The 13,723-nt window shown below is 55.5% G+C and overlaps 1 protein-coding gene across 2 annotated transcripts; it reads right to left on the reverse strand.

Annotated features, from left to right (window-relative positions):
* Positions 1 to 1,059: 1,059 nt before the first annotated feature.
* Positions 1,060 to 13,133, reverse strand: BSG (basigin (Ok blood group)). 2 transcript variants are annotated; one of them, XM_071577844.1, is made up of 9 exons: positions 12,984 to 13,133; positions 8,488 to 8,835; positions 6,802 to 6,958; positions 5,459 to 5,547; positions 4,856 to 4,983; positions 4,404 to 4,677; positions 2,466 to 2,490; positions 2,070 to 2,139; positions 1,060 to 1,861 (listed from the first exon to the last, which is right to left on the reverse strand). In XM_071577844.1, the coding sequence occupies exons 1-8, from the start codon at positions 13,066 to 13,068 to the stop codon at positions 2,082 to 2,084; spliced, it is 1,164 nt and encodes a 387-aa protein (XP_071433945.1). In that variant the 5' UTR covers positions 13,069 to 13,133; the 3' UTR covers positions 1,060 to 1,861; positions 2,070 to 2,081. The 2 variants fall into 2 exon arrangements, with proteins under 2 accessions (XP_071433945.1, XP_071433946.1); XM_071577845.1 differs by lacking the exon at positions 8,488 to 8,835 and having other exon boundaries at positions 12,984 to 13,128.
* Between the last annotated feature and the right edge of the window lie 590 nt (positions 13,134 to 13,723).

Below are 13,723 nucleotides of genomic sequence, written 5' to 3' on the forward strand. Positions count from 1 at the left end.
CCTGAGCAGGTTTCAACATGGCAGTGGCTGGGCCATGGCAGGGGTTGGGCCTCAGTTCACCCCACAAACCCAGCAGAGAGCAGCACGATGCCACTCCATCCCCTGCCCAGCTCTTGGGGCTCTTGTCCCTCCTGTCAGCGCCCAGCCAAACAAAAGGCACAAGTGGCGCTTTGTGCTGAGAGCTGGGTCAGGCATGACCCATAATCCTCATCAAGGAAAATTAAGCCATGCATTGATTTTTCACTAGGATAGCACGAGGCCGGCTGTGAAAGCCTTGCATAACCCACTTACATGCTGCACAGTCACACTGCCCGCACAGCCCAGGGCCTGCTGATGGCACAGCAAGGCAGAAGCACTGACAGGAGGGACCTGGCCACCACACCTCCAAGCTGCCAGCACTGCTACCAGATCTGCCATTGCACTGCAGCCAGCAGCTCTCAGGACAAAGTGTAGGTATCAGAGCCACATTCCCCCCTTGACCCTTCCCAGATCCCAAGGAAGAAGTGTCTGGCTATAGAACAAGGCCATAGTTCAGTTCCATGCCAGAAGCAGAGCAGGCAGGAATTAAAACAGCTGGGGGCACAGGGTAAGCTTCTCTTCAGCCCATGGCCTTCACTGCCTCACTCCAGCATGAGGAATGCTGGCAAAAGTCCCCTGAGCTCCGGACTGGCAGCGGGAAGGGATCCCCCCACCTCATCCTCAGTCTTCTCCCCAGAGCCATGCTCTGTGCACAAAGGTCTCACACCTTTGCTCTCCCTCCTCTGCCAGAAAGAGCAGGATAAAAAAAAAGCGAGCCCCAAGACGTGAGGAACTGTGGAGCACAGCAAAGTGAAGCCTGTCCCCAACAGGCAAGTGTATCCCAGGGCCCAGTGCTCCTCGGGGCTCTCACAGCAGGGAGCACCACTCACTCCCCCCTCCAGGGAGGCTTTTTACACCCATCAAGCTGCAAATCCTCAGCAATTAGAAGGCAGCCAGAGCTGGCACCAAACCGAGACACAGCACTGTGTTCTGCAGCCAGAGGGTCAGGCAGCCCAGAGGGAAGAGACCAGAGTCCAGAGGTGGAAAAAAAGAGAGAGGAATCATTTTTTATTTGTGAAGTGTTAACAGATGGAACAGTTCAATGCTACCCAGCAGTAAAGGTGTTAGACTCCCCTGAGCACTCATCTGCTCACAAACCCCCACATCACGCACACACAGCGCTGGCTCAAGCACAAGCACACACTGTTAAACCTTAAACCATCCCCATGCCCAGCTCACCCTGCCCCATCCTCCCTGCAGAGACATGAACCACCCATGGAATAAGTTACAGCAATCATTTATCCGGCGTCCAGTTCTAACTGTTCCTGGCTGCCTGTTTCAGAGGAGCCAAGAACAGCTCGAGAGGAGCTGACTGGGAATCTACCTGACAGGGACATGCCAGGAATGTGCCTTTTGCCAGAGAAAGGTACAGCCTTGCTCCACATGATGCACTGGGAAGGACACAGAACCCTGCTCCTGAACGCTCTGGTCAGATCGTGTCATCTCCCGACAGCCACCAAAGCAGCTCCTCCCTCACCCCCACAAGCAGGTGGGACACAGGTGCACTCCCACCCCCCACTCTGTACCAACACAAAGAAACCTAGGACAGAGACAGCCAGGGACCTAGACTACCAGGAAGAAGGGATTTACATTTACAGGTAGAAAAACCCTCCCACAACTCTTTAAAAAAAAAGAAGTGTATTTCAGATTCTAGAACTTAAGTTTCTTTAGAAAGTGAAGTAACTGAATCGCAAGGACGCACTAGAATATTCCATGGTGCTATTTTACCAAAATAATAAAAGAAACCAAAATTGTCCAGACGAGTTCTTCATCTACACATCACCTGGCAGGAGAAAAAAGAAAAGCCAGTTAGATAACCCAGTTGCACCAGTATGGCTGCACTGTGCTAGAGGGGGATGGTGGAGCCCACACTAGGCCAGAAGGGCCTCTGGCTCCACAGGTGCTTCAGCTTCTCCCAGAGACCTTCTGCAGACCCAGCCACTGCAGCTCTCGCTCCCAGGTGTGGCTTTGCCCTCAGGCCTGGCACTCACCTGGCCACGCTCTTAGTTCGCATTTCTCTGGCGGACGTTCTTGTCCTTGTGGTTTGTGGCATTGCTCTTCCTGTGAAGAAAAAAGGGACATGAGGAAAGGGAGAGCAGAAAGGTCCCCTCCCTGGCCCACTAATGTAATTCAGGTCCAAAGATGTGGTGCAGCTCAGGCAGGAGATCAGTTCCCAGAGCAATGTCAGACACCGATGCCATCCCAGATACCACCCCTAGATTTGTCGTCTACACCCAGGGATATTAAATGAACCACGAGGGGAGATCTCCCCCTCAGCACACTGAGTGTTATCCCACACGTCAGTTCTTATCTTCAGAGCAGATTCCCTGGCTGGATGAGATCTGTCACTACAAATCTGGCTAAACAGGAAGAGGCAAGGTACTCACAGTGGTGCAGAGCCTCCATCATCATCTTCACATTCAGGACAGCATGGAAAGAAAGAACAAACAGCGTCAGAGAAGAGCATGTACAAAGTGGCCTCTGCCTCCTCTTAAAGCAGTGGGGACTGTACTCCAGGCAGCACTCCCACCACCACTGAAAACTGGGAAAGAGCCACAGCTCCTCTGGTGAGGCAGCACTGCTGCCCCGAGCCATCCGCTGCACCCGCCCCCACGGCTCCATGACTTGGGATGGCTCCCAGATCTGAGCACATTCACAGCAGGTAAAGGGGAAACCAAACAGGATGTTTCAGGAACAGGGGCTTTAAGCAGCAGCAGGAAGCCCTTTTCCCTCCCCACGTGTTGTGATATTAAAACAAACACCACACACCACGTTTTGGCTACACTGAGCAGCACAGCTAAGAAAACACCTGTGCCAACACATGCCAAGTCCTTCGGCCTTTCACCAGCTCCCTGCAATCTGCCACCTCGCAACAAGAGGCTTCCAGTCATGCCTTCTGCTCCCCATTGCCTCTTCTACAGCCCTGGCTCCCCACAAGTGGCCCTGAGCCCCACACTCCAGGCATGGAGCTGCCCTGGGCACCAGGACCTGCTCACAGCTGGTGAGAGGACGAAGGCACACATGTGGCTGGAACTACCTTCTACTTACCATGAGAAGTGGCACCCAGCAGCAGAGAAGGGAAGAGTGAACAGGTAACACCAGCAAGGATATCACACCAAAACCAGGCCAGACTGTCCCCATCCCATCCCAGGTGACAGGAGTGGTCGGTTCACAGCCAGTAGTAGGAGAAACTGGCTCAGACAGGCCTTACTGTCACCTCCTCTAAGGAGGGGCAAAGGTACAGAGTGTTTTGGGGAGAGAGAACCACTTTACACAAGGGAAATGTAAAGCTGTGTGTGTTTATCAAAGGGGTTTGATGCTGTGTCCTCATCCACAAGCACTTGAGAACTTGAGCTCCTCTGGCCAAGGAGCATCAGAACAGTTCAGCACACACCTGTCTGTCAGAGCACCTGCTACAGCTCTGACAGGTAGCACCCTGGAGATCAGGACTGGACTGATGCCATCACAAGCCAGATCACACCACACACAGACTACAGTGTTTTTGCTGGAAGATACAGCTACAACATCCTTAAGAGGACACCTGCCCTTCAGCCAGGTGTGTCAGAGGGCAAAACATCTGCTTTGAAAATTGCCTTGGGTAGAATTCCGAGCCCTGCAGTCAAGGAGAGGGATATCAGGCTTTAGCCTCTCTGCTGCACCTCTCCTCAGGGTGCCGAGGGGCCCAGCAGGATCTGGGGCAGGAAGGATACAGAGCATTCACACTGCATTGTTAACGGGATCAGATAAGGGAGCCCCGAGCTGACACAATGCAGATCCTCACCGATAAGGAAAGGGAGGAGCTGGTGCTTCCAGAAAAGATTAAAGATAGTACTGGGCTTTGAGATTCAGGATGTGTGGATCTGATGACCCAAAACATCCCGAGCTGAACACAAGTTAAGCTAAAGCCTGGTCTTAGGGAGCCACTTACATTCCCCCAGTTTTACAGCACCACAAAAGCTCTATTACTACTTATTTACAAATCACCTCTCCAGAGTGGGAGCTGCAAAAGCAAGCCCAGCTCTGCAGACAGGGAGCACTTGAGCAAAAAGCAGAGGAACTGGTGAGGCAAAGGGTCAGGCTGGCCCGCACCAAATCCTCTTTTACTCCTGATCTCACTACAGGGCTGTCAGAAACAGTGCAGTTACATGCGGTTTCATGTCTGAAAGAGGAGTGGTACAGACTTCCATGGTTTCACAAGTGCCCTGAGTACCCACCCTCAAATCAACCCCCTCTGACACAGGTTCCCTATGAGCAAGAGCCCACCTTGCCTGCACCAACAAGTTACTTGCTCTCTCCAGCAAGACTGAAACCCAAACACCTCTTACCATCAGGAACCTCATCTGGCTTCCTCCTCTTCTCATAGATGAAGATGATGGTGACAAGAACGAGGACTTCTGCCACAATGCCCAGGAACGGCCAGAGCGCTGCCAGGCGGCTGCGAACGCGCAGGTTCACCGTGGCGTCCCCGGAGCCGTAGGAGTTGGTGGCATTGCAGCGATAGTCGCCTGTGTCCTCCTCAATGTTCAGTTTAAGAATGCGCAACTCTGTCTTGTTGCCACTGGACTTGATGATGTATCGCCCAGAGGCGTTCTTGAGGTCCTGGAGGGAGGGGGAAGAAGAAAGGAGCTCTCAGGGCAGTGCTGACTGACCACGTGTGGTCCAACCACCACAGAAATCCTCCCTTGAAAGAGTCAGTTCTGATGGCACGAGGTCGCCCATCTCTGTGCTGGGCAGCAGGACAGGCAGAGAGGGAGAAAGAGCAAACCATAGCACTTACCCCTTGACCATTTTTGTACCAGGACCAGGTGGTGACAGGGGGGAAAGAGGGATTCTTGCAGGTCAGCACACCTGTGTCCCCCTCATTGCCATGCTCAGACTTCTTGTATGCCATCACCTGGGGGGCAACTAAAGGAAGAGAACAAGAAATTCAGACACCTCATTACAGAAATCACGTAGATTTGTACTCCCTGCAGCCCCACCTCACCAGAATAAAATGGTTATCCTAAAGCTTGACCTCAGTGAGGCTGCTCCTCTCACTACTTTGGCATTTTCTGAGGGGAAAGCACATCAAGCTGCTTTAAGAAAGGCTCAAATAGATATGTCCAGCAGGTATGATCCCTCTCCAATTTTTTCCTCTGGGAACATGCCCACACAAGGCTGGTTTAATGCAGGATCTAAGAGCTGACCTTGCAGACACCAGAACTGCCTGATAACACAGCACTGACTCACAATGTTGGCAGCACATGCAAAGGGCCCTGCAGCCTGGTAAGGACTGGGTGCAGCCTTTCAAGAAGTTGAAAAGACACCACAGCAAAGTGTTCAGGAGATCACAGCTTCCCCATGCCCCTCCTCAGTCCCAGAAGCAAACACACAAAGTTACCTGAAATATTCACTTGTCCTCTTATCTCCGGGTTTGTTTTGTAGACACACTCATACATGCCAGAGTGTTCCTCCATTTTCCCATCGATTCTACCAAAAAACAGGATTCAGGTAAGCATCGAGCACAACTGACTTATCCACAGACACTGACCTCTAGAGCTATGGAATCACACATCCATAAGCATCAGCAACCTCCTCTGTAGCAAATTTCTCCTGTTTCAGCAGAGTATTTATGCTGCACCACGTACCTACAGCAACCCAACTCTCCACTCTCCTCTCCCCACACACTGAGGGTGGCAGAACAGGGTTTCATGTGCACCATGCCTGACACGGGTCTGTCAAGTCAGTAATCACTGTTCCAGCCCACTGAAACATAGGGCAAAGCAGGTGGCAAAGATCACCCAGGCTGGGCTACCCTGGATCAATCCCAGCACAGGGAGAACTCTCCCATTCTCCTTCTTGTAAAGCTGCTGCAATGAGATTTAGTGGATTATGCAGCCCCGCAACAAACATCTCATTCTGCCGCCCAGTAATACCCACTCGAGGGAAGGGGCCCGCAGAGTTTGTCCCGTGGCTGCACCGGGACAAGGGGCTGTTTGTTAGTTCTGCTGTGCACGGCGCTTCCCACTTCCAAAAACCACTCAGCTGAGGAATTGAGGTCACGCGAGGGAGGCTGGGTTATAAATACTTTAATCCTTGTTCAGCTCCCTGTTGCTATGGGGAGACAGGCACGTCGGCACTGCCATACAAAGGGACATGATGCCTCCACAGCTGCTGGGTCAGTGCCAGCCAGGCCTGACTGTAATCGGAAAGGAAAGCTCACTGCACTGCCACAATAAGGCCGGTATTCCCACACCGAGCACGGGCCGTGTCTCATTGCAGCTCCCCAGCTCCTGTGAGAACAGCTGGACTTTGGAAAAGGATATAAAGCCCCAAGGAGAGACAACATGCACTGAAACCTCTCACTCAACACATGGGGAGCAGGGAGCTGGTGGCCTGTACAGAATAGCTCTGGCACACTGACCAGCCACAGCACACTGCACCTGACAAAGCAGAGCCCAGCTAAACATCTGCTTACAAACATCAACAGCAGAACTTCTCTTTCTAAAAAGGGTATTTGTGGCATAAACACATCCCTTCCCCTCCTCCTTTTTGCCCCCTCCTCCTCATAAAGGGGACTGCTGGGCCTTACCAAAATTCTGTTTAGCTCATCTTATGCTCTACAGTCCCAAAGCCCTGCTGTCAGCAGTACTATAAGCATTCAGACATGGGTCCAGTTAACACAAACTGCCTCTGGGAAAAAACCTGCTTGTGCTCAGCTTCTGACCTTGCCTTGACACTCACGTGTAGCTGGTGAAAGCGCTGTCAGTCTCATCCGTGTGCAGGACCTTGTCCCCACGCATCCAGTCGTGGCCCTTGATGCTGGAATATGTCCCAGACATGTTACAGGTGAGGACCAGCTTGCCAGAAACCTCAGAGACATGAGCCTTGATGTCTGGACCTGCATTCAGAAAGAATTGGATTCAAGTTAACACAGGGTATTGCAGAGCTGACTTGGTGCCCAAGAACCTGCAACACAAACCCCACAGCTCCTTGTCTCTGTCCCAGCTTCCACTTACCTTCATACAGAGTTCCCTACCAGACCTGACAGTGCCAGCACCAGATAGTACCCAAGACCAGATGACTGGGCCTGAGTGCACCTGGGACAGCAATGCTGACCCTGCAGCTGCTCCCCTAAGGAGCAGGATTGCTGCTGTGTCTTGCATCACTCAGAGCCTCTACTGTCCCTACCATGGGTGCAGCCCCAGCAGAGTCCAGTGCTCAATAAGCAATGGGCAGAGCATGGCTCTCTGCTGCTCTGAACCACCAGAGCACTCATGTGTCAACACCTCCCACCACCTGAGTGGCTTCAGACACCTCCAGGTAACACAGAGGGCAGTCAGAACCCTCTGTTGCAAGGGGCAGCAGACAAGACAGCAATACGTGCTTCACCTGAGGCAGCCCAAAGGCCTTAGTCAGAATTACTCCACGGAGAACACAAAGCCGTGGCTCCAAAAGGTCCTGGGCCTCCATATGCCAGGCAGCAGTAAATTATGCAACATAAGATGACTCAGGCATTTCTACTTGTAGGAGGCTGTCCGAGAAGGCAGCTGCCATCAGCAGCACCATTACACAGCCCTGGTGGCACTACAGTCCCTACCCTTCAGCCCAATCTCCATCCCTCGGAAGGAAGTGTTTTTGCCAGGGCTGACAAGCATTTTGCTTTTCCTCCTAACCGAATTCCACTGGAAGAAGGTTCTGCTGGAGTTCTCTATTCCCCAGCACATTTCTGCTGAAAAGGCATCTATGCCCACCTAGCTCCAGGATTCATGGGGAAGACCTTATGGAGATGTTAAGCTCCCTCCCAGGTTTCTGTCACTCAGAGCGGTCTGTGCACTCCAGTGTTCGCCTGCCCACTCTGCGAGAGGGAACCTGGCCACGTCCACAGGACAAGCAATGACATCACACTCAGTGTCACACAGACACGGCCATTTCAAAAATGGTTGCATCTCAGACCTCAAAGTAGGTTTTGTTCCCCACAGCCTGGGTCACCAGCACGGAAGCGAGCTCAAAGCAGGGCTGCTGAGAGGAGCGGGAGCTGTAGGAGCCGCAGGAAAGGGCCGCTGGTCAGTGGTGGTTAGGGTAGAGTCGACCACAGAATCGAGGCTCAATTCTGCGGCCAGCACCAGGGCTCGAAGGCGCTCGGGAATAAGCGGCAGGTTCCAGGTCTTTGGCTCCGGAAAAGGCGCAGGATTGCCGGAGGGCGAATTGGTTGGGAAGCCACAACCCTTTTTGAGCAGGACCATTTTGGGTCAAGTCACAGGCGGTGGGGAGATGACAGAGGGTGGGAGTCTCTCAGTTCTACAGCGAGGGGTGGGAAGGTGGGGGAGCTTTCGGGAGCCACAGGACACGGGTGCGGGGGTGAGCATGGCAGGAGACTCAAGACACCAGTGTCCGAGCAAGTGCCAAGGCCTCGATGTGGCCACTCACGTTCGATGACAAAAACGTTCGCCTGGGAACGGATCCACTTGACTTTGGGGCTCTTCGACAAGTGGTTGCGGTCGGGGTCGTTGCTAGCCCGGCACTCATACATGCCCGAGTCGTCACTCGTGAGGTTTGCGACGTAGATGGTACTGGTAGAGTGCAGGTTGTAGGTGGCGTTGATTTTGACACGGTCCTGCCGTGCGCCATCCCAGAGCTGAGCATAGGTCTCATTGGGATCATTCCCCTCAAACCACCACTGGATCTCAGGGATGGGATTGCCAATCGCCTCGCAGTATAACTCCACGCTGTCCTGAGTCAGTCTCTTTTGAGACAGCGGTGACTTTATAAAACCAGCTATGAGTTGAAGAGGTATTAGTGCAAAGTGTTAGTGCAAAGCAAGAATTCACCTTCTACAAGCAAAAATAACCCTCAGTGAATGAGAAGAGGCTGCACACCATCTCCAGATCAGTGCACTCTTCCCTCCCTCCCTCCACGCTCTGAACTCTGCCTGGCTCAGACGGGGCTGTTTGCTCTAACTTCGTATCTCCTGCAGCTCCACAGCAAAACCAGCACAGACAAACCAGCACTCCATGTTTGCCACTATCCAAACTGGATACCAAAGGCATTGCCCACCTGTGGCAAGGGATGGCCATCCCTCTGGGGCAGACCACAGGCTGCAGAGCTCCACAGCTCCCAGTTCAGGATGAAACAGCAGATTTTCACTGCGAGGGCTCACGCAGCCTCCACTGTTCCCAGCCTGTGCTCTGGCAAAGTGCTGCACAGGTCACATCCCCACAGAAGGCTGAGGGGCAGTGAGGCAGTGGATCCCAAGGCGTGTCCCGCTGCAGGGAGGGCAGCAGAGCCCAGAGCACAGACTGAGCCCCCGCTCCCAGTCAGTTTGGTTAAAATGGGAAAAGCACTTCCCTGTGCCCATCTCACTCCAGGAGGGACGTGTCCATTCCCCCTCACTGCACAGCCCCAAGGCTGGCTGACCGTAATTCAGAGCTGGCTGTGGCCCAGGCCCCCCCTTTGCTGCACCATGGCCAGAGGACGTGGTGCACAGCCACACATACTGGACCCTCACTATTCTCTGCCTGCTAACACACTTGTTCCACCCTTCTGCTCACCAAGGTGCCTGAAGGGAGCTTCTAATTACGAAGGTAACAACTTTTTGGGGGGGAGGAGGAAGGTGTTGCAGTCTGCAAGGTGTCCCAAGCCAGGTGAGGAAACATGTAAATTTGTTGTCATACAAACAGTGTAATCAGACTTTTCCATCTCAGGCAAGATCAGCCTGTAGAACTGAACAATAAACAGATCAGAGGCACAGGCAGCAGCTGCAGGCTGGAATTCAGGTATTTTTCACTCTGCCCTTGCAGCCGGAGGCCACAGGGGTTCAGTGCTGGAATCAGCCAGTCCAAAGGTCAGTCTGTGTGCTGAGGGAAGCAGAGCTGCCAAAAGCCTTCAGGCTCCAGGGCAGGCACAGGGCAGCACCCAAGGCCCTGGGAGCCCTTCCCAGGAAGGGAGGCTCAGCAGCTCTGCTTCGGGAAAAGCCATCAGGCCCAGCTCGAGGTCACTACGTGACTCACCCTAAGCCAGGTTTCAGCAGCAGCTCAGCTTGCGACATGTCCTTCCTGCACTAACGGGTGGCCCTGTACACCAAGAGCCTTCCAGGAATTAATTTACTCAGTTAAAAGCACGTCATGATCCTACAGAACCCTCCACTGATGCACCATGATGTACAAGCGCAGGGAAGGTGGGTCTGGGAGACAGTTTTTTTCTGTTGTTTTTCAAATGCCTGAAAATGTTTTAACAAGAAATTCTAGCACTGGCTTTTATGAGAGTAGAAACAAATCAGTGACAAACCCAAACTTGCTCAAACTGAAGAAAAATACAAGTCAGTCTGTAAGCTAAGCTTGACTCCTAAAGAATTCCCCATTTCTCAAAGGAAAAATCAGTTTAACATACTAAAGTTTTGAAAGAGTTGAAGAATAAGCATGTCTGAAAGAGAAATGACCCTCATCTGTGACAAAGATGCCTCTTGGGAGAAGGCTGACCCTGATTTTAAACAAGTGGGAGGTCCAGGTGCCCCCAGAGATGTCCAGGACAGGGGTACCAGCTGTGAGCAGCTCTCTCACACCCTGGGCTCCACTCCCAGAACCACTGACCTGTGTGCCAGGGGGAAGCTTTTCATACCACATGCCTGTGATCAAATACTCCCAGTACCAACAAGCCCTGGAACTGCCCACAGCACTTGTACAAGCCCGTCCATTTCAACTGCAGCCCGAATTAAAACAGGGGCTGGTAAAGATCAAGGGTTTTACAGCTACAAGGTGATTACGGTACTCTGACAAAATAAGCTGTGCAAGGTTATTTGCTCTGAGTTAGAGGGTACCTCGTGCAGTTCAGACAGGTTAAAAGGCTTCAGCAAGCAGCACCAACAGGGAGTACCATTTGCATTCCCATGGGATTAACGTCCCCCTGTTCCCATCAGAAAGCTGAGCAGGTAATCCCAATCCCGGGTTCTCTGGGCTGGGGAAGTTGCCTGCTGTGCCCAAGGCACAGGAGCACAGCCAGCTCCAACGCATTGGAATCGATTGGGGCTGCTGGCACATTTTCCAAAGGGTGACAGACTCCAAGCAGGAATCAGCTCACAAAGCTCAGATATGCCCCACAGAGCTGAGCCGGACGCCTCCCAGGGCACAGCATGGTATCTGATCCAGCAGGACTGCAGGGAAGGCAAGGAGACCAGATAACATTCTCCAGAGTCACCTTCCAACTGAAAACAACCTCTCCACCCCGAGGGAGGAGTCCCTAGAGGGTGTAAACAGCCCGGACTCGCTCTGGACAGCCGAGCCTGACCAAAGCCCCACTGTCCCATGGGGTATGGTACATGTTTCTGCCTGGCCTGACCTTTGTTTCTTGGCTTAGGAAGGGGATGCTTGAGGCTCTGACACAGTTTGCCATTTCTACTAGTAACTATAAAATCTGTCCTCAAGTTTCACAGAGCCAGGTCAAAGTCAGGGTCCCTCCTCCTGAGGGCACAGAGTCCAGGCACACACCAACCTACACTCCAACCCACTGGTCTGTAGGGTGAGCTGCCACCCAGTTTGCTGCACAAAAGTCAAACCTAAACACTGCTGAGAGGTCAAACCCTTGCCTTCCAGGCCCCATTCTGCTACGAGGCACCAGCACCGTTACACACCAAGCCCAGGAGCCGCAGGGCTGGGCAGGACACGGGTATTACACAACTGACGGGGCAGCTCCTCCTTATGGGGCTTTTCAGACCAAGGATAGAAACTGCCTCCTCCACGTCCCATTGGTGCCAGTCCCCTGGCAGGAGGCCAGCAGAGCCAGGGAGTGGGATACAGCAGACCTGGGCAGCTCCAAGTGAGTTTATGAAACTTTTACCTGTGAGGTTTAGGAGGAGGCTCTGCCCTGCCTTGCCGTTCTGCAGAATTAAAACGCAATTCCGTAGCAAGAATCTACTCGAGCAAACACTTCTATCATACCCCTGGATGTTCCAGAATCCTCCCACTCTTGCACATTCAATCTTTGTGTTTGGCTCTACTATGGTGAAATAAGCCTGATACAAAATAATTTGGGCCAGTTTGTGGCATCTGACACGCTAAACAGCCAAGACCACCAGCCCCCCGCTGGCGACCAAACCGAGCCTCCTCCACCAGCACGCCCTGCACGAGGGCTGATCCAGAGGCTGCGGAGTCCTGCGGGCAGAGGATGGCTGGGTTTGTCATGGCCATCGGCTCAGTTGGCCACGAGCTCCTCCAAACTCCGAGAACGCGAAAGGTGGAGCCGCAGCACACAGGGCAGACCTGGCTCCTCCCTGCGGGATGTGCTCTAAGCGCCCACCGAGGGGCTGCCGGAGCCGCCGCCCCGCGCCGGACCGGCTCCCGCACCGGGGATTACCGGGAACACGTTCAACGTTTAAAGCCTGGAAACCCGCTGCTGCCCCTCCGGAGAAGCGGCTGCGGGGAAGAGAATCCATCGGATTTTCCTAAGGAGAAAACAACCCAGCGCGGCTCGGAAGCGCCGGCGGACTCCGCCGCCCCCCGCGCCCCCCCGGTTAAGGAGAGCGGCGAGCACGCGGTGCACCGGGGGAGCCCCCGCCCGAGACCCGGGCCCGTCGAGCTCCGCCCCGCCCGGCCGCCCCCCAGCCCGGCTGAGCCCCCGGCAGCCCCGGGGGCGCCCCTGCTGCCCCGGCCCCGCCCGCCGCGGACGTGCCCCGCCGCAGGCGCCCGCGCTGCCGCTCCTCCCCCCGCGCCCGCTGCTCCCGGACCCGGCCCAGAGCCCGTTCGCGGGGCCGGGACCCCGCCAGGACCCTCCGGGAGCCCCCTGAACCACCCCCCATGCGGGCGCACCGCGGAGCTCCCCCGCTGCCCCAGGCCGCCCGGCGGAGACCCCCCCCCTCCCCAGAACCTCCCTGGCCTGGCCCGGCCCATCCCCGCCCGCCCCGCACCCCCAGCCCGGCCCGGCGCGGTCCGTACTTGTCCCCGCGGCGCCGGCGGCCATCGCGCCCAGGACGAGCAGCAGCGCCAGGAGCGCGCGCGTTCCCGCCGCGCCCGCCGCCATCTCCGCACGCGCCCCCGCCGCGCCGCACGCGCGCTATAACCGCGGCCGGGGGCACGCCACGTGGGGCGGGACCGCCCGCGGGACACGCCCCTCCTCCGCAAAACGGCCAATAGCGCAGCGCAGCGCTGGTGAGACCACGCCCACCCGCCCCAACGCGGCCAATCAGAGGGAACAGCGCAGAGGGCGACCCTCACCTCCCGCGGATAGAGCCGGTTCGGCCCGGTCCCGTCGCGGCCACGCCCATCGGCCGGGGCAGCCAATGGGGGCGCGCGGCGGGGCCTGGCCGGGGTCCCCGGAGAGGCGCCGGTGCTGCCGCTGCCCCGGGGCAGACGGTTCGAACACGTATCAGTTGATGCCGAGCCCGGGAACACACCGGGCACCGCTCCCCCGGCCATGTGGCCCCGCAGGACGCGCCGTGGGCAGAGGCGCGGGGGAGCCAGCGGGGTCCCCGGGCAGCCCCGGGAGCTGCCACGGCTGTGCGCGGAGGTTCACGAAAGGCTCACGGGGGCACACGGGGTGAGCTGGGGCCGCCCGCGGGCCCCACGCCCAGCGGGATGTGTGGGAAGGGAAACCGGGCAGCGCTTCCCTCGGCGCGGGGAGCGCGGCGGAGACAATGGCTCCTGCGGACACGGTGGGGCCGGTGCCAGGACAAACC

This window comes from Pithys albifrons, chromosome 27 (genome assembly GCF_047495875.1).
Source record: "Pithys albifrons albifrons isolate INPA30051 chromosome 27, PitAlb_v1, whole genome shotgun sequence".
Taxonomy (NCBI): domain Eukaryota; kingdom Metazoa; phylum Chordata; class Aves; order Passeriformes; family Thamnophilidae; genus Pithys; species Pithys albifrons.